Source organism: Rana temporaria, chromosome 2 (assembly GCF_905171775.1).
Source record: "Rana temporaria chromosome 2, aRanTem1.1, whole genome shotgun sequence".
Classification (NCBI taxonomy): Eukaryota; Metazoa; Chordata; class Amphibia; order Anura; family Ranidae; genus Rana; species Rana temporaria.
The window spans coordinates 304145866-304167115 of NC_053490.1; the positions used below are offsets into that span (position 1 = coordinate 304145866).

The following is a 21250-nucleotide window of genomic DNA, read 5'->3' on the forward strand; positions in this document are numbered from 1 at the left end:
GGATAGTGCTATTTCTGGACAGAGGAAGCATTGACCTAGTTCTGAGTTCATCACAGACACACAGATGTGTGGCTCGGCCCTATCCCTGTTCCCTCTTCACTGGCTTTGATTGACAGCAGCAGGAGCCAATGGCTCCCTCTGTTGTCTCTGAGCCAATCAAGAGGGAGAGAGCCGAGGTAGCCATTTCATTACGTGCACCTCACTGGATCGGGATCAGGTTAGTATAAGGGGGGCTGGAGGGAGAAGCTGCTTGCAGGAGGTTTTTTACCTTAATGCAAAAAAATGCATTAAGGTAAAACAACTTCTGCCTTTAGAACCACTTTAGCAACCAAGAAAAAAAAGTTGTCAACAGATGTAAAGTACATCCATGCCTTGAGGTGACTACTATCTGAAAAAAACAAGAAATACATTAGATCATCATTTTGTGTTGGGTTCCCTCAAAAGCTCAGTGGTACCCAAAAACATTTGATGGTGGTTGTTGGGAAAGAGCTGCCACAATATATACTTAAACTTAGTATGCAAAGAAACCCTATGTGAATATATCCCAGATGCATGCATTGGGCTGTGTACAATGGGCCAAATTCTCAAAAGAGATACGCAGGCGGAACTGCTGTTCAGCCTGCGTATCTCTGTGCCTAACTTTGGAAACGATCCTCAAAAGGATTTTTCCAAAGTTAAGCAGAAGATCTGACATCTGTAAGACACTTACACTGTCAGATCTTAGGATGCAGTACCGCATCCGCCGCTGGGGGCATTTCTCATTGAAATGCCGCTTTGCGTATGCAAATGAGGACTTAAGCAGATCCACAAAGCTTTTAAGCATTGTGGTTTCTGCGTAAGTTCCGATTTGCTTGCGCAAAATTAGGGCTGGTTTTACAATGTGGAAAGTTAGTCCACCATGTAAAACCAGACCTTTTTTTCGATCGCCGCGCTTTTTTTTTTAAATTTGAATTTTTTTTCCCGGCGCGTATTTTTTTTTTTACCCGTTGCAACTTTATTGTCCCGTCGCAATCCACAAAGCCCGGCGTAAATTACGTTCGCGCGCTGCACGTCGGGAAAATTACGTCACACGCATGCGCAGTACGGCCGGCGCGGGAGCGCGCCTCATTTAAGTTGTAATCGCCCCCTCGAGAAGACGACCGCCTTGCGACGGAGGCACTTAAGTTACACGGCGTGTAATTTCTAGGTAAGTGCTTTGAAGATCGGGCACTTAGGTAGAAATTTAACGCCTGTGTAACTTAACTGCTGAAAGTTAAGTTAGGCGGCGTTTTTGAGAATTTGGCCCAATATGCTGAGAAATATTGGCAATAGATTTAAAAAAGCCAATCCAGCAAATAACATTTATTTTAACTTAGATTCTCTGAGCCTTTTTTTAGTAATTTTTACTCCACAGACAGTCCAAACATTTCTTTAAATTGCAGGTATTGGACAAAGGACATCTAAGGCCTCGTACACACGACAGAGTTTCTCGGCAGAATTCAGCGAGAAACTCGGTCAGAGCCGGATTCTGCCGAGAAACTCTGTCGTGTGTACACTTTCGGCCCGATGGAGCCGCCGAGGAACTCGTCGAGAAAATAGAGAACATGTTCTCTATTTTCTCGTTGTTCTATGGGAGAACTCGGCCCGCCGAGCTCCTCGGCAGCTTCAGGGCTGAACTCGTCGAGGAACTCGACGTGTTTGGCACGTCGAGTTCCTCGGCCGTGTGTACGAGGCCTGACAGCTATTGTTACCTTAAATTAAATATATACTCTTTTTGCATAGTTTTTCCTAATTTATGGTCAGGTCTTGCTGTCTACTACCTTGTCAAAAAACAAACAAATTAAAAGGCTTGTCTAAAATGTCTCGGATTGATTATGATATTTAGGCTATACCTTAACCTATTATTTAGATATATTGATTCCACATAGTTGCTACCATTTTTGATCATAATTTATTTATTATTACTATCCAAGACACATGAATATACTTTAATATTTTTACTGCATTTACAAATGATGTACATAAAATAATTTAAAATAATTTAAATGTTTTAATATGTTAAATTTTAACAATTGCAAAAGATAAAATAATGTCACTCCCCAGTGATATTATAGGGTAATGGAAATCTTGGATTTATTTGATCATAGGGTAAATCTGTGATTTATTTGACAGCAAAAATAACACATAGACATATTATTCAGCATTTTTGGAAAAAAAGAAAAACAGAAACACAAACTGTAATTGTCTGTGATACCTATTGCATTTCCTTTACTGTATGTTCCCATATCTCTCGACATACATAAAAATAAATGTTAGATTTGTTGTAAATAGTAACATAGGGCCAGATTCACAGAAGAGATACGACGGCGTATCTCCTGATACGCTGTCGTATCTCTGAGATACGCTTGTCGTATCTATGCGGCTGATTCATAGAATCAGTTCCGCATAGATAGCCCTAAGATCCGACAGGTGTAATTGACTTACACCGTCGGATCTTAGGATGCAATTCTAGGCCGGCCGCTAGGTGGCGATTCCATTGCGGTCGGCGTAGAATATGCAAATGACTAGTTACGGCGATTCACGAACCTACGCTTTACCCGTCGCTCTAACTTTACGTCGTTTCCGTCGAGATACGCCGCGTAAAATTAAGGCTGCCCTCTAGGTGGACTAGCCAATGTTAAGTATGCCTGTCGTTCCCGCGTCGAAATTTGAAAAATCACGTCGTTTGCGTAAGTCGTCCGTAAATGGCGCTGGACGCGATTTACGTTAACGTTGAAACCAATGACGTCCTTGCGAAGTTATTTAGCGCAATGCACGTCGGGTAATTTGACGGACGGAGCATGCGCAGTACGTTCGGCGCGGGAATGCGCCTAATTTAAATGGTGCCCGCCCCATTTGAATTAGTCGGGATTTACGTTACACCGCCGCAAGTTTACAGGTAAGTGCTTTGTGAATCAGGCACTTAAGCTGTAAATTTGCGGCGGTGTAACGTAAATGGGATAAGTTACGCCGCTGCTGCGCAACGTAAATGTACCTGAATCTGGCCCATAGTTCTCCTTCCAGGCATTTTAAATTGTTATAGATATTTGTAGCTAATGAACAGAATCTCATTTAAAATAAATTAGCAGAAAGGCAATATCATTGCTAGCATAGTCAGGGACTTTTGTATTTCCGGAAGATGAATGTAATGGAAGATGAATTAATATATTTTGGTTTTGTATGCTTTTTCAAACTATAGTTATTTGGTTTCTTCCACGGTTAAATGTGAATGCAATTGATAAAATAATTGAAGATCCTTTTACCTTACTATGAAGATGGAAGAGAGAATTTGAAGAGGTATAGATTAAATAGCTTGCACAGAGACTTCCTAACAAGCTTCAACTTTTTTTGTGAGAGATAATGAATAACAAGCATTCAACACCAGCCATAGTCCTGTCCATAGGGTATGGACAGGAGCAGCATCTGGATGTTTACAGCCATCCAGTAAAATATATATCAACTGGTTAAATTAGATAGTCTAATGTATATTTTTACCATGATAAGAATGATAATGTCTTTCTGGGAACTGGGGAGTGGTATGTTGGTGATAGTGTTAATAAGGGTGTTGCTTCCAGTAATGTCACTTTCCAATCTTCTCCCCTCCTGTTAGCTAAACAGTCTTTTGGGCAGCCTGAAGCTATACAGCAGGTTGACAATGCCACCACTTCAATGTAAAGCAGTGGGTGAGTTTTGTCATATGTAAAAGGAAGTGCCAGGACTAGAAGGGTAAATGTTTAAAGTTACTCCCCCACCTTCACCCATGCAATGTAAAATGGCAAGTAATTTTTTTTTTCTTTTCTAGTCCCTTTTTTTTTAAGCCCAACCTGTCCCCTAGCTAGCATTTTTACTAAGGCCAAGGCGAGAAGGTTGTCACCAGTACTTTGAAGCCTTCTGGGATATGGACGTAGCTTTTTTTTTTAAACAGGAGGGACAGGGCCCAAAATAAAAGGTTGTTAGAGATCTAAGCTCTAAAATATTTAGGTTCATGTCTATAACAGTCATTTTCTCCTGGAGATAAGGCAAACTTTTTGGGTACTACTGCTCCTCAATACAATAATAATAAGTAAAGAACCCAAGTTAAAAGATCAAATCTGCTTGTCTGATTCTGTGATTCCTCCTCTGTGCTAACTTTTCCTGTATTTGAACAAGATCACGGCCATGTACTAGACCAAAACATATAAAATATTCAAAATTATATCACATATAAAATGATCAAAAGCATACATTTGTCTGTTGGATCTTGCTAACATATTTTACTTAATACTTAGATCAAGACTTTTCTTTTAATGAACAGTAGGCAGATAAACACCAACTATGCTTAGAACACTTTTGGACAAGATGTTTCACACACTGAAAAACTTTGTCTGGAGACAATACATGCCTTTTTGAATGATAGATCCCATGTGTGAATTCACTGCTAATTTTACTCTTTTTACATGTATTCGTCAATACAAATTAAACAATTTTGACAATTAGGACTCTTTACCACTTTACAGTTCATTATGTACTGCAAATTGCAACACAAATGAATAAACACAACTAGTGTTATTTCTAGATGAAACAGTTGTAAGCTATCATAGAAGACATTCATATTTTAACAGGATGACAAAGATCCTTCTATTCTTTGTTTTCCTTCATTCCTGTGGTCTTCTTTCTGTTCTCTGTCTGAAGGTCAAAAGAACTTTGGGATGAAAGATGTAGTTTAACTGATATAGAAGAGGCATGGTGTTATCTTCTTAAAATGCTCATGCTGCTTCTTTAGTAGGTGATTTATTGTAGCCATGCTGGATGTATCTCAAGATCTCTTTGCGGTTGTCAAGAATAGTGTCAAAGCTTTCTTGAAGCCTGTTCTGCTGATCCTTAACCCGTTGTTGGAGGCCTCTGATCCATCTTAGGAGAGCCAGCCGTCTATACATAGTTAACTGTGCATGGTGTTTTTCCTTTTCTAACTCCTTTAGTTTTTCCTTGTCCTGCAGACTTTGGAAGGCTTCAGTTAGTGTTTGTGTAATAGATTCCGAATCTGTTGAGGACTCATCATCAGAGTTCTCTATTTCAGGAGCTTCTTGCTGTGTGGATGTTGGGACTGGTGTATTAACTTCATCCCATGCGTCATTGGTGATACTGTCAGGACTATCAATGCTAAGTGAACTGCTAGCATAACCATTGTCTTCTAGTGGTGAACTGGCCCATTCATTACAGCCAATTGGTTTATCTTTAGGTGTATCCCCTCCCAGCTGCATAATTTCTGCACCTTCAGGTGGGCTCCTAACCTCTTCCTCTGATGAAGACAAACTAATCCCTTCAGATCTAGCAACTTTCAACTGTGCCATCACTATTTTCTTTTGATGTGTCCTATTGTCTTCTACAGCTAGTTTGTCCTCTTCCTCATTACATTTTTCTTCTCTGTCATCTCCTTCCCTCTTATCCTTCCTCCAGTTTTCATTCTTATCGTAGGCCTCCTCCAGAATATTAAAGTTGGTATCCTGCTTCCTGTCCTTCACATTGGCGAATGGAAGGCTTCCCAAAGATTTTGGCTCATAAAATGGAGACTGATGAGCACTGGCCTCAGATTTCTGTATGGCAAACATCTCAGACAAGTCCGTTCTTTTACCTGGGCAAACAACAAATTTATGGAAGTTAGTTGTTTCATCATGAAAAACTGCATGTCCCAAAAATGAGTACATTATAGTTGCAGACAAAAATACAATTGAATGATGCCTAAACAAACCAATGATGTGTGGGGAGAAAAGCTGTTTTCTATTTGTTTAAGTGTATTGTACACTAGCATAATTCTTCATAAATGAAATTGTAAGATATTTCAACAATGTGTTGTGCCTGTTCACTGTTTGTTTTTGGACTTTTTGTCAGATTAATGAGTATACAGTAGATGAGTAAAACATTAAACATCAGTGATTCACCCAATCTGTTTTGGAGTATAATTCATACAGCTGTCTTTGTTTTGTTTTTCACAGTTTGTTTTAATAGAAAAAACAGAAAATACCAACCCAGGCATACCAACCCACTAGAGCACAGGTGTCAAACACAAGGCCCGTGGGCCAAATCTGGCCCTCCAGGCCATTTCATGTGGCCCTCGCACCTCTCCTGCAGCTTCAGGAGAGCTCCAGTCCTCCTCTGGTCCTCCTTCAGACCCCTACTTTCTGCTTTCAAGCAATGCATGGAGCTTTTGAAGGAAAAGTGGAATATTCTGCAATGACCAAGTCAATTACCCGATCTCAACCCAAATGAGCATGCACTTCATGCACTTCACTTGCTAAAGGCAAAACTAAAGGCAGAAAGACCCATAAACAAAGAATAACTGAAGACAGCTGGAGTTAGAGCCTGGCAAAGCATCAGAAAACCAGTCTTTGGTAATGTGCATGTGCATGGGTTCCAGAATTCAGACTGTCATTGCCAGTAAAGGATTCTCAACAAAATATTAAAAATTAACATTTTATTTAGATTATATTAATTTGTCTAAATTACATTTGAGCCCCTGAAAACAAGGTGTATAAAAATGGTTGCAGTTCCTAAAATGTGTACTTGATATTTTTTTTCAACCCATTGAATTAAAGCTGAAAGTCTGCATTTCAAATTAATTTGGAATGTTTTGTTTTAATTTTATTCTGGTGGCATACAGAGCCAAAAGTATGAAACTTTATGTACTTTAAAAATAGGCTGAAGATCCACTTTCAGTAAAAGCCATTGGGCAAACACAGAATTCTTACCTACAAATAAAACCTCCAAAGTGAAATATTTCAGCCCAAAATAATAGCGGCGCTGTGCCAAAACTGCGTGTGTGGTCAGATTGCCTCAACAGTGGGAGGGGCTTAAATGATCATATGCTTTAATGACTGTGCCACAAGCGAGTATGTAACAGACTGTACAAACCTCAGTACACTAATTTTAATAAAATAAAACTGTTTTATTGCATATCCTTTACTACACACAGCTAACCTTAAAGAGATATTAAAGTCTTGTTTTTTTTTTTAAAAACAAACATGTTATACTGCTCTGTGTATTGGTTTTGTACAGAGCAGCCCAGGTCCTCCTCTTCTCAGGTCTCTCGCCCCTCCCTCCTTCCAGCTGCCCCCACAGCAAGCAGCTTGCTATAGGGGCATCCAAGCAGGCGCACTCTGGCCCACTCCGTCTCCTGATTGGCTCACTGGCTGTGATTGATCGCAGCAGGAGCCAATGGCTCCCGCTGCTGCCAAAAGCCAATCAGGAGTGCGAGACCCTGGAGAGCCAAGACTCTCATGGACATCGCTGGATTGAGAGGGGGCTCAGGGAAGTACTAGGTGGGGCTGGGTGGGCTGCTGCACACAGAAGGTTTTTTACCTTCATGCATAGAATAAAGCCCTGTACACACAGCCCAGAATCTCGTCAGGAAAAAAACTTAGTTTTTCCTAACAAGATTCTTGGCAAGAATCTCTTGCCGGCCGAGTGTACAGACACTTCATTCAAAAGAACCACAGTTCTTTTGAATGGAACGAACGCTGTGACATCATCGACTATGACGAGCATGCGCTTGTAACATTCGATGCCGCCGCCGCCGCCATCTTGCTATACCCTACCTATGCCTAGGAAGCTACCGCGCATGCGACAAAGTCATTTCAAGCATGCGCGGGTTTCCACAGAGACAGGTAAGTATACACACTCTCGGGTTTCTCGGCAGGAAAACACTGCCGAGAATCACGACGAGAAAATAGAGAGCAGGTTCTCTATTTTTCTCGTCGAGATTTTATGCAGTTTTCTTGACGAGAAACCTGAATGGTATACTCAGCAAGAAAGGTCTGCCAGCAGTTTTCTTGCTGGTTCTTGCCGAGAAAATCGAGCGTGTGTGAGAGGCTTGAGTCTTTACAACCACTTTAACAAAGAATGTGCTGTACTTAGAATGCAGCAGTCAGGACTGGAGTAGGAAATGTAAAACAAAGTGAAGGGAATTTATCAAAACTGGTGCAGTCAGAATCTGGAACAGCTGAGCATGGCAACTAATCAGCTTCTATCATCAGCTTGTTCAGCTTTGAAAATGAAAGCTATGAGCTGATTGGTTGCCATGCACAGCTGCTCAAAATTCTGTCTGCTCTAGCTTTGATAAATTCCCCCAAGGGCTCATTCAGACAGTCGCTGAGACAGGTCCTGTATGCTGTGCCACTTTTTTGTGCATCTGCATCCACCAGAGAGCTTTACCTATAGAAGTGGGTGGACAGTTCCGAATGCAGACACTGTGCGTTCGGATACATGCATCCTTTCCTGTCTGCTTATTACATTTTGACATTCGACTATGTTCATGCAGCTGCTGCTTCCAAATAGATTTTGAATGGACTGCCTGCACAGAATACCATGCATCCCCATGCAGTCCCCACTGGGCATGGACACATATGCTCATGTGAATGAGGCCTAAATGTCATGTGGGTCAGATAGCAGGAAAGGGGAGATGTCAGGTATGGGAATTTTTTTTTAATCATGCTTACGTTGGTGGATGCTGCATCTGTCCTCCCGCCAGCTCAGCAAGGCGGAGAACCGAGTAATCAAACACTGTTGATCACTCAGTTCCCAGTGTTCCCTGAGCAAAGAGCTGGTGACTGTCAGCCTCTGGCTCTCTGCTTTGCCCCCATGCTCACTGAAACACTGGGCTGTGGAGGGGACGGGAGCGGCCATCTCAGGCTGAGATGAGTCCTGGTCCAGGCATGTGAGCGGATCCCGAGCATAAGATTGCGATCTTTCCCCCGCCTGGACCGCCTCTGTGACATCAGCCAACAGGTCACAGGACTGGAAAACAATCTGCACTGTACAGCCAAACAAGCAATAAATCTATCACATGACCTGTCGCTCTGCTCCCGTTTGGCATTGCTTGCTACAATTAATAAATGCCCCTATTTATGTTATGAACTCACGCTCCAGGGCCCAGGTAGGCTTTTCCTCAGCCCAGGCTTTAGATCCAGGTTCTTTCTCCCTGAAGCTGGCAGGTCCCTCAGGCACCATCTTTCCTAGTCCATATAATATATATCAATCTATAAAATGTATTGGCAGGATAGATAACAAACTGATACTTTGCTTATTTGAACAACATTGTTTACCAGGTTTGTGTCAAATGTTGTATCTACAACAAAATTATAATTTTAAACGACACCATACCCAAACATAATAAATACTACTATGAACAGGTAATGTTTGGCTAAAGCTGATTTTGAGCTACAATATACGGGGTTGCCATCTGTGAACTGTTCCGCCTGACTTCCATTAGAATGTCTTTATGTTCCATGTGTTTATTTAGGGCTATCAAACAGTTATTTTCCACAAGATACTTTTTAGCCTTTAATGTGAAAGTCACATGAATATTAAGATACAGAAATAGCATCTCTGATCAAATTTATAAAAAGGACCTTTGTTCATGTCATAGCCACAAGGATCTTTGACGCTCCCCAACTAGAATAGGTCACTAATCCTACAACAAGGGGGTTTCTGTTATCTAAAGATGTTATTCTTTCCAAAATTCCTTCGTTTTGTATGGGGGATAGTAAAGAATTTATCACATGCTGTATACATATGTCAGTAACATGTTTCCCAGGAAAACATGTTCTCTTCTTACTAGATATGACATCATCTGCCATTATTATTTATGTATTTTTAATGTATTTTAATTAGAGGTCGACCGATATGGGTTTTTCTCTGGCCGATGCCGATATTTGGAAATCGGGCCGGCCGATGGCCGATATGTGTTGCCGATTTTTGTGGCCGATATTTTAGGCCGATTTTTTTATTTTATTTATTTTTTCCCCCTCATTTCCAAAAACCTAGCCTATCAGTGTCCATCAGGGCCACCTCATTGGTGTCTATCAGTGCCCACCAGTGCCACCTCATCAGTGCCCTCCAATGCACCAGTGCATCCCATCATTGCCCACCAGTGCATCACCTCATCAGTGCCCACCAGTGCTTCTCACCAGCGCATATCACCAGTGCATCACCTCATCAGTGCCCACCAGTGCATCTCACCAGCGCATCACCTCATCAGTGCCCACCAGTGCATCTCACCAGCGCATATCACCAGTGCATCACCTCATCAGTGCCCACCAGTGCATCTCACCAGCGCATATCACCAGTGCATCACCTCATCAGTGCCCACCAGCGCATATCACCAGTGCATCACCTCATCAGTGCCAACCAGTGCATCACCTCATCAGTGCCCACCAGTGCATCTCACCAGCGCATATCACCAGTGCATCACCTCATCAGTGCCCACCAGCGCATATCACCAGTGCATCACCTCATCAGTGCCAACCAGTGCATCACCTCATCAGTGCCCACCAGTGCATCTCACCAGCGCATATCCTCATCAGTGCCCACCAGTGCATCTCACCAGCGGGCATTACCTCATCAGTGCCAACCAGTGCATCACCTCATCAGTGCCAACCAGTGCATCACCTCATCAGTGCCAACCAGTGCATCACCTCATCAGTGCCTCACATCAGTGCCCACCAGTACAGCCCAATGTCATTCACTGCCACCTCACTGCCACCAGCGGAGCGCTCCAGGCTCCGTTCCATCTCCCAGCACAAGAAAGTTCCAATGTCCCTGGCCCTGACGTGCTGCCCCGCCTCTGCCTACAATCCCCAGAAGGCAGAGCGGGCCTGTAACAGCCAATTGGCGGCAGCCGCTGCCGACATCCTCCACTCTGGAAAAAAAAGTCCCCTGACATGCTGCGCGCCCTGCTTCTGCCTACAAACCCCAGAATGCAGCGCGGGCCGGCAGTTACCGGTTTGGCTCTTACAGGCCCTCTGGTTGGCTGCCGCGCAGGGTGTACCAAGATGGCCGCGGCTCCGAAGCTAGGCGGATTGCCGCCGCGGTCACAGCATCAGGAAAGGCCACGGCTTCGGCCTAGCTCCGGAGCCATGGCACCGCTAGCGGCCATGTTAAAAATCGGCCTAATTTGTAAAAAAATCGGCCGATGCCGATTTCTCCAAAACGGCCAAATATCGGCCGATATATCGGCCTGCCGATATATCGGTCGACCTCTAATTTTAATGTAAAATGCTCCTTCTAATTTTATTCCCTCACTCTTGGAGCTATCTTTTTATTTCATCACTCTTTTGCTTTTTTTTCCCTAACAGAAGAAATAGGGCCAATTGTATGTTGTAGCATGCATGTTCATTGCCTTAGGGTGTTGGGGTACCATTTAAAAAAACAAAATACCGTCAGAGCCGGTTCACACAGGGGCAACACGACTCTGACCGCGACATTGCGAGGTGACCTGGACACAACCTGGGCGCTCACCACAGCGCGACTTGGGGCAACTTACAAGGCGACTTCAAGTCGCCTCCAGGACAGGCGACTTTCCAGTGGCTAATCAAACAATAATCAACTCTGTGGGAGGGAGGGGTTTGCCTGAGAAAACAATTTTCTCTTCCTGTAATGTTGCTTCAGTTACAGTAAGACAGTGATCTGACTTTGGAGGCAACTTCCATTGAAATCAATGGGTACAAGTCGCCTAGAAGTCGGATTGAAGTAGTACACAAACCTTTACCATTGCAAAGAGAATGACACAAAAGAGCAAAAAGGGTCCTGTTTTGGCTTCACATTGAACCACATGGAAAATAGTTTGAGCCGTACCCACAGTGAAAGTATGCAATGATGGATTATAGTACAGCTAAGTAAAACATTTCATACTTTTTACGTTTGGCTTCTTTTAAGGCTTTTCCGTAAATACAGGAAAGCCATTCTAATAAAAAGCATTAATAAGACAGTGCAAAACAATTGAAAGCTGTTTGCTGTTGGTGAATGCACTTTGCACTAACCTATTAGATATATGTTTGTTACTTTCCCAAGTGGAGAACTGACAATGTTGAATTCACAGCTAATGCCTGAAGCAGAGAGAAAAAAAAGAGGGTATCGTCCCTAAACAAGGTTTAAAAAATAGAGCACAAACCTAAATACACAAAAAGTACTGCATATGCACACTTCCATAATATAGATGTATTACAGGGATCAGTTGTATGAAACAAGAACATTCTTTCCTATAAAAAGAACTGGTGACCATATACTGTACGTGGCAGCCCATGGGCAATTTTTACCACTTTTACCAATTTCCACACTGATCAAAGAAACCTGCAATCAACAAATTAAATTACTTTGATAGAAACTTAAGCCTCGTACACACTGACGGTTTTCCCGACGGGAAAAATGTGAGGAGAGCTTTTGGCCTGAAATCCCGGCCGTGTGTAATATCCTCACAGTTTATCCGACGGGAAAACTGCCCAAAAAGCGCCGGACAAAAAAAGAGAACCAGCTCTCTTTTTTCCTGCCGGGAAAAACTACAATGGAGCATATACACGGCCGGGATTCCAGACCAAAGCTTTATTGCAGTTTTCCTGTCGGGAAAACCTCTCGTGTGTAGGGGGAAAGACTGCCCGAGCAGGTTCTTGGCTTTCCCCTCGCGATTTCCGATGGAAATTTCGCATATGTGTATGGGGCATTAGTGGTAGGTTGTATTGATTTGTTTGCCTGAAAATGGTCTTCTGCAAGATGCAAGCATAATTCGTTCAGGAAACATGCTTGTAACCTAAAGCACTTGTATATAAAAGTGAATTTCCCCATAAGAAATCATGGAAACTCAGATGATACGTCCCACAACCATTTATTCATAGGTCTTTCAGTTTATAGTCCATATAAAAAGATTATAGCAATGTGATTGGTTGTGTAACCATAAAATGTCCATCCACAAATGGCAGCCCCCATATAGGGGATTAGAAACAAAATCCAGCAGGAGCTGCAGAGAATAAAAGAGAAAAGAGGCGTCTCTAAGTGTAGCAATATGGTTACATTTAATGAAGGTACAACTTATAACTACTCACATCGTCGATGATTAACAGAGGCACATCTAAGTATGCAGGCATTCGGGGTAAAGCTTTCAACATAGACCATCCTCCGCACCGCCAGCTCTCACCGCTGTCATTCTGCAATCGAGACCGGGAAGACTACCCTGCAGTAGTGCAATCTAAAAGTGAGGCTTGAAGAACTGGTGGAGCGCAGAGTGAAAGGCAATGTAGTCTCACCTGTGCCCAGCAATGCAGCCCCACCAGTGCCCAGCAATGCAGCCCCACCTGTGCCCAGCAATGCAGCCTCACATGTGCCCAGCAATGTGGCCTCACGTGTGCCCAGCAATGCAGCCTCACGTGTGCAGAATCAGATAGGAAAAGACAGCCAGTGTTTTGCCGAAAACAGCCGGATCATCACACAGATCCTGGGCAGTCGGCCCGGGTGCCATTCACTGGGGGAGTGTGTGAGGCTGGGCATCTCACACTGTATGAACTTTAATTTGATTCGCCAGGCACCCGCCATCACAAAGGTCCCGCCTCCTGGACAGTTCCTACCTATGATAGATAGCACACATGTCCATTGGACAAGTGTGCTGTCTGTCAAAGGAAAAAAACAGGAGGCGGGACTTGTGTGAGGGCGAATCAAACTGAAGTTGACACAGTGGGAGATGGCAGCCTGACACACCCCACAGTGAGTGGCACCCCCCGCCTCTGCCTCAGCACCCGCCCAGGATCGACCTGCACCTGGCACCACCCCTCCAATTCGTAGAAATATTTGCCAGCACACCATGGAACAACGGGAATACTTCATATTCCCATCGCACACTTTCCTGGATCCGCCCTTGGGTTTGGGTGCTCGTAGCAACAACCAGTTGGATACTGGTATACGTTAGAGTATAAATATTTGCCAGCACACCATGGAACAATGTGAATAGCGTCCAAACGGATGTTTTATTGCATGATCAAAACACAAAGAGAGTGCAACGTTTCGGAGCCACGTGGGGCCCCTTCGTCAGGCATTTGATCACAAATATGAAGTATGACCCCTCCAATTTGGGGACAGATCTGGGGACACTGTCCTCAATCCGGGCACTGTCCCCGGAAACCAGGGACGCCTGGTTACCCTAAAATAGACTGTGCACATTTGAAAGTGCAGTTGCTCCAGAGCTTAGTAACTGAGAGAGAGCTCTGCTGACTTCCATCATCCAATACTGTGCAAACAAAAATGCTGTTTATTTTTATTTTCCTTAAATGTGATTGGGTATTCTTTGTAACGTGAAGTTTTACCTCATTTACAAAGCTCTGGAGAAACTGCACTTGCAGAGTGCAACTGCACTTTGCAAAGTGCACAGTCTATTTGCCTTTTGTAAATCAACCCCTTAAAGAAGAACTATAGGCAAAACTTTTTTTTATTTTGGATAGAGGAAGAGTTTTGCCTTTAGTTATACTTTAAAGTCGCATGACAAGTTGCAAGCTATGTATTTTAATGGAAGCCGTTCAAATCTAAGCTACTTAAAGTTCCAAAGACTTTAAAAAGGTTCCCGCGCTAATTTGATGTGACTTTTATGTGACTTGAGCGCCGTAGACTGCAATGTAAACTCTCAAATATCACATGAAAGTCGCATCTTAACTTTATCAATGAGACAGTTGTGTAATTGTCAAAGCCAAAGTCGCATCAAAGTTGCAATGGAAAGTTGCGATGGAAATCGCACAACTTTGGAGTCGCACACACTTGAATGGAGCCTAAATTACAAAATGGCATGTCTAGAAATTATATATGCTATATTGTTTATATTTATCTTTTTTCCACAAGGTTACCCTTTAAAGCGGTAGTAAACCGTGGCCTTTAAAAAGATAATACTCACTGTACCTACAAGTAAGTCTTATTATAGTTGAAAAATACTTTACTGTGGGCCCTGTGGTGGTCTTGCACTCTTCCAACCTTACACCCGACCAGTCTAGGCCTCTCTAATTAACCTTCTTCACCCCCCATCCTGGGGAAGCTTCCCTTTCCTTTCATTCCACCTTTCCTTGGACAGGGTGACAGGAAGAGGAGCCAGGGGAGATGGAAAGGAGAGTAGAAGAAGAAAGGGTGATAAAACTCTCCCCTCGCTCCTCTTCCTGTCACCCTGTCCCCCCTTCCCTTTTCTCACCCCCTTCCTCAATTAATTTCCCCCTTTTTTCCCCTTTCGTTTGTATGTTCGGTTGAGGTTTTGTTCACCCCAATTGTAAGTGGATAAGTTTGTTCCCCTAACCCACCTCAGGCCCTGAGTCTTAGGGCTCAGACACTTCGTGTTGACTCCTGGTCCTGGTTGAAGGGTCATTGTTGGTTAATAGTCTAAACTCTATGGCACGTTTTGTCTGTGTTTTTATGTAAAATCCTACATTGTGTCTATTGTTCATATCCTCTGTGTCGGAATTTCACAACTGTTATCTCTTTTATATTTCAATAAAAATCATTGTACCAGAAAAAAAGACTTTACTTCCACTTTAAAATGGTTCCAAAGGCAGAAGGTTTTTTTTTATTTTAATGCATTTTATGCATTAAGATAAAAAAGCCTTCTGTGTGCAGCAGTCCCCCTGAGCCCCCTAACAGTTACCTGAGCCCCATCTTTGTCCAGCAATGTTGCATGAGAGACTCAGCTGTCCTGGACTCTTCCTCCTTATTGGCTGAGACACAGCAGCGGATACCACTGGCTCTAAACTGCTGTCAATCAAAGTCATTGAGCCAATGAGGAGAGAGAGAGGGTGGGGCCAAGCCATGGCTCCACGTCCAAATGGAAATACAGAGCAGCGGCTCGGCTCCGGTGCCCCCATAGCAAGCAAATTGCTGTGGGGAAACTTGACAGGAGGGAGGGGCCAGGAGTGCCGTCGAGGGACCCGAGAAGAGGAGGATTCAGGCTGCTCTGTACAAAACCAATGCACAGAGCAGGTAAGTATAACATGTTTGTTATTTTTAAAGGAAAAAAAAACAAGACTTTAGTATCGCTTTAAGGAAAAATGATAGCTTCTATGTCCAAATGGTACCTAAAAATAACACACTGTGGGAAAACATTCTGAACATTCAAATATGATTACGGTAGTAGTATATGAGCGAATAAAGTCAGTGTTTAATACTGTCACACTGATACATTAATATTATGCAGGGTTTATTCAGCGTCAACAGTTTGTGCAGCGCGTTACATGAGGTTCAAATATAATATTATTATGATTTATGTAGCAGTAACAGTTTGCAAAAAGCTTTACATGACATTCAGCTACATTATTATTAAAAAACAGTTTTTATGTAGAGCTAACAGTTTGCGCATCGCTTTACATGAGGTTCAGATATTATTATACAGGATTTATGTAGCACAGTGCTTTACATGAGGTTCACACTGTAATGTATGTTATAATTGCCTCTACTTGATGTTAGCTACAGCAGTATGATGGCTGATTTGTTGTCCAGTGAGGCAGGATGTAGGTTATGAGTGACTACAAAGCTCCATCCCAGCTCTGCCTGTATACAGAAGGAAGGGGTGGCTCCTTCCTGTAGTGATTGTGTGGTGCTGAAGGACAGCGACCAGCAGATGTACAGCTTCCTGCATTCCTAGCTGTATGTGCTGCATATACACTAATCACTTCATCTTCTGCACTAAGCAAAGGTGTTCACATCTTGTTATAGAAGAATGGACACAGATGGCACGCCATGCCGCATTAGTGAATGAAGGCTGCCCTAGCTATGCCTAGCTGTGTAACATACACAGAATCAGGTAGCAATATGATGTCCTTGAACCAGGCTCCACATTGTACATGCAGAAAACCATATGTGCATTCCATAATTCTGTACCCTGCAACTGAAATATAATATAATACATATATTCAGACACTGATAATTGCATTTCTGCACTGAATCAGTAAACCTGAGAGAAAAATTGTATTTATATACTACTGCATAGAGCAGGTCAGTGATTACAAAGACAGGCTGCTTGGTCATTCTTTAATAGGAGCAAATAATGTATGCTCTCTGTGTGCTGTAACCTTCTTGTATCTTGGATAGACCCGTGTATCATAGATAGATAGATAGATAGATAGATAGATAGATAGATAGATAGATCATTATATCATAGATAGATAGATCCGTGTATCATAGATAGATAGATAGATAGAAAAATAGATAGATAGATAGATCATTATATCATAGATAGATAGATAGATCCTTGTATCATAGATAGATAGATAGATAGATAGATAGATAGATAGATAGATAGATCCTTGTATCATAGATAGATAGATCCTTGTATCATAGATAGATAGATAGATAGATAGATAGATAGATAGATAGATAGATAGATAGATAGATAGATCATGATATCATAGATAGATCGATCCGTGTATCATAGATAGATAGATAGAAAAATAGATAGATAGATAGATCATTATATCATAGATAGATAGATAGATCCTTGTATCATAGATAGATAGATAGATAGATAGATAGATAGATAGATAGATAGATAGATAGATAGATCCTTGTATCATAGATAGATAGATCCTTGTATCATAGATAGATAGATAGATAGATAGATAGATAGATAGATAGATAGATAGATAGATAGATAGATAGATAGATCCTTGTATCATAGATAGATATATCCTTGTATCATAGCTAGATAGATAGATCCTTTTATCTTAAGCTGACCATATATTATACAATCTTCTTATTCAATTTCCTTTAGATTTACCTTCAACTGTGTAGTGCAAAGGCCTACCTGATTGCATACAAATAAAGGGTTTGCTCTCATATTATATCATTTTGGTAAATCTAAAGGAAAATTGAAGAAAGAAATTGTATAATGTATGGCCAGCCTTAGATAGATAGATAGATAGATAGATAGATAGATAGATAGATAGATAGATAGATCCTTGTATCATATATCAATAGATAGATAGATAGATAGATAGATAGATAGATCCTTGTATCATAGATAGATGGATCCTTATATGAGATAGATACTTGTATCGGATAGATAGATAGATACTTGTATCATATATAAATAGATAGATAGATAGATTCTTGTATCATAGATAGATAGATAGATAGATAGATAGATAGATAGATAGATAGATAGATAGATAGATAGATAGATAGATAGATAGATAGATAGATAGATAGATAGATAGATAGATGGATCCTTGTATCATAGATAGATAGATAGATAGATAGATCCTTGTATCATAGATAGATGGATCCTTATATGAGATAGATACTTGTATCGGATAGATAGATAGATAGATAGATACTTGTATCATATATAAATAGATAGATAGATAGATCCTCGTATCATAGATAGATAGATAGATAAATAGATAGATAGATAGATAGATAGATAGATAGATGGATCCTTGTATCATAGATAGATAGATAGATAGATAGATAGATAGATAGATCATTGTATCATAGGTAGATAGATGCATAGATAGACAGATATATAGTATATTATCACATTGATTTAATTTTACACAAATGCAGAAAATCTAGATAGATAGATAGACAGATCCTTGTTTAATAGATATAGATAGATAGATAGATAGATAGATAGATAGATAGATAGATCCTTGTATCATAGATAGATAGATATATAGATAGATAGATCCTTGTATCATAGATAGATAGATAGATAGATAGATAGATAGATAGATAGATAGATAGATAGATAGATCCTTGTATCATAGATAGATAGATGGATCCTTGTATCGGATAGATAGATAGTTGTAGCAAATAGATAGATAGATAGATAGATAGATAGATAGATAGATAGATAGATAGATAGATAGATAGATAGATAGATAGATAGACAGATATATAGTATATCATCGCACTGATTTAATTGTACACAAATGCAGAAAATCTAGATAGATAGATAGACAGATCCTTGTTTAATAGATAGACAGAGAGAGAGAGATATAGATAGATCATTGTATCATAGATGGATGGATAGATCATTGTATCATAGATAGATAGATAGATAGATAGATAGATAGATAGATAGATACATACATACATACATACATACATACATACATACATACATAGATAGATAGATAGATAGATAGATACATACATACATACATACATACATACATAGATAGATAGATAGATAGATACATACATACATACATACATACATACATACATACATACATAGATAGATACATACATACATACATACATACATAGATAGATAGATAGATAGATAGATAGATAGATAGATAGATAGATAGATAGATAGATTCATACATACATACATACATAGATAGATAGATAGATAGATAGATAGATAGATAGATAGATAGATAGATAGATAGATAGATAGATAGATAGATAGTAAAAAAGCAATGTATACTGCTATGATTGTACACATCCTGGTAAGCAGGTAAACACTGGCATGGCTACAGCAGTGCCCAGATCTGTGTCCATGAGCCAGCTTCCCTGTATGAGTGCCCTGTGCCCTGGCAGACAATGTCGGAGGCAGAGATATAAGCAGACCTACCGTCTAGCTGTGTGGTGTCCCCTCTGTGCTCGGAATGCAGGCTGCTCTCCTCCTGCTCCAGCTGTAGGAAGGGAAAGGTTTTCCTTAGCAGACAGGAAAGCGTCAATGGTTACACACTTCCTATGGACTGGAGCAATGGAAGAGGCAGCTCCTGTACATACACTGACAGCTGACAGCTTTCCTAACACTCCTCATTTCCTACAAGAACACTCATTGTTCTGGGTTTGCTCCTGGTATTAGCACAGACAGTGCTTCAGGTTCTAGAATCTACATCATGGCATTTGCTTTAATTCTGCTCACAATAGACAATGTGCTGAACCTACTCTTTCTAGAAATCCACCCCATTGTATTGTAATTCCCCTTTCTTACATTCTGTACAGTACATTAACCATTTACTGAGCTAACCCCTGTGTCCCACCTAAACCCTTTCCTTACCTTCACACATCCAATAACTGTGTCTGTCTTAGTTACATAATTAAGCTGGATACAGCTATACCTTTTTTCTGTCGATTTTTTCCTTTAAATTTACCAAAACCCTATAATATGAGATCAAACCTTTAGACCCCTTTCACACTGAAGCGTTTTTACAGTGTTTTAGCGTTAAAAATAGCGCTATTAAAACGCTCATAAAACGCTCTCCATGCATCTCAATGGACCCTTTCACACTGAGTCCTGCAAGCAGCATCTTTGGAGCAGCTTTTGGGCGCTGAAAAAAACGCTCCAAAAACGCCCCTCTCCATTGAAATGAAATGAAAGCGTTGTAAAAACGCCTTACCCTTTCACACTGAGGCGTTGCACTGGCAGGGCGTTGAGAAAAGTCCCGCAAGCAGCATCTTTGGAGCAGCTTTTGGGCGCTGAAAAAAACGCTTAAAAAATGCCCCTCTCCATTGAAATGAAATGAAAGCGTTGTAAAAATGCCTTACCCTTTCACACTGAGGCGTTGCACTGGCGGGGCGTTGAGAAAAGTCCCGCAAGCAGCATCTTTGGAGCAGCTTTTGGGCGCTGAAAAAAAAACGCTCCAAAAACACCCCTTTCCATTAAAATGAATTGAAAGCGCTGTAAAAATGCCTTACCCTTTCACACTGAGGCACTGCAATAACGCTCTAAAACGTTAGGGTCTTAGCGGTGCTTTACCAGCACATTGGGATTGCAGATGAGGCTTCGCTCGAATAACGCTCGAAAAACGCCCCAGTGTGAAAGGGGCCTAAGAGTTTCGATTTATATGCAATCAGTAAGGGCCTTGCACTACATGGTTTTGGTAAATCTAAAGGAAATCAGAAACAAAAAAGTTGTATAGTGTGTATGAGGTCTAAGTGAGGTTAAAAAAAAGGCACAAGCCCATCTAGTTCAAGAGAACCAGAACAATATATTAAAACCCCCCACCCCCATATACACAATCCAATACCCACAGTTGATCCAGAGCAAGTCAAAATAACCCCAATAAAGCATGATCTAATTGGCTCCAGTGGGAGAAAAAAATCTTTCCTGGTCCCCAAGGGACCGTGGATCAACTACCCCTTCCTTGTGTCTGTTATGATGCATATCCTTTAAAACCACTTCAGCTCCGGAAGGTTTACTCCCCCCTTCATGACCAGGCCAGTGCAATTGTCAGTTACTTTTATACAATTGCATGGTTGTGCACAACTGTACCTAAACACAATTTATGTCCTTCTTTAACCACAAATAGAGCTTTCTTTTGGTGGTATTTGATCACCTCTGCGGTTTTTAATTTTTGCGCTATAAACAAAAAAAGACCAACAATTAAAAAAAAAAAAACTATATTTTTTACTTTCTGCTATAAAACATACCCAATAAAAGAAAAAAAAAGTAAAACATCTAATTTCTTCACGAATTTAGTCCAATATGTATTACGCTACATATTTTTGG

At 41.2% G+C, this 21250-nt stretch overlaps 1 protein-coding gene across 2 annotated transcripts; it reads right to left on the reverse strand.

The window, feature by feature from the left end:
- Window positions 1-3257: 3257 nt before the first annotated feature.
- C2H1orf216 (chromosome 2 C1orf216 homolog) lies at window positions 3258-19562 on the reverse strand. Of its 2 annotated transcripts, XM_040337315.1 has the most exons (3): window positions 19364-19562; window positions 11811-11876; window positions 3258-5629 (listed from the first exon to the last, which is right to left on the reverse strand). In XM_040337315.1, exon 3 carries the CDS (start codon window positions 5604-5606, stop codon window positions 4764-4766), a length of 843 nt encoding a protein of 280 aa, XP_040193249.1. In that variant the 5' UTR covers window positions 5607-5629; window positions 11811-11876; window positions 19364-19562; the 3' UTR covers window positions 3258-4763. The 2 variants fall into 2 exon arrangements, with proteins under 2 accessions (XP_040193249.1, XP_040193248.1); XM_040337314.1 differs by lacking the exon at window positions 11811-11876 and having other exon boundaries at window positions 19364-19560.
- Window positions 19563-21250: the final 1688 nt, after the last annotated feature.

What these genes read in the sequence shown, in the direction of transcription:
- C2H1orf216 (XM_040337315.1), bottom strand. Translation starts at nt 5,606, where the DNA reads ATGTTTGCCATACAGAAATCTGAGGCCAGTGCTCATCAGTCTCCATTT.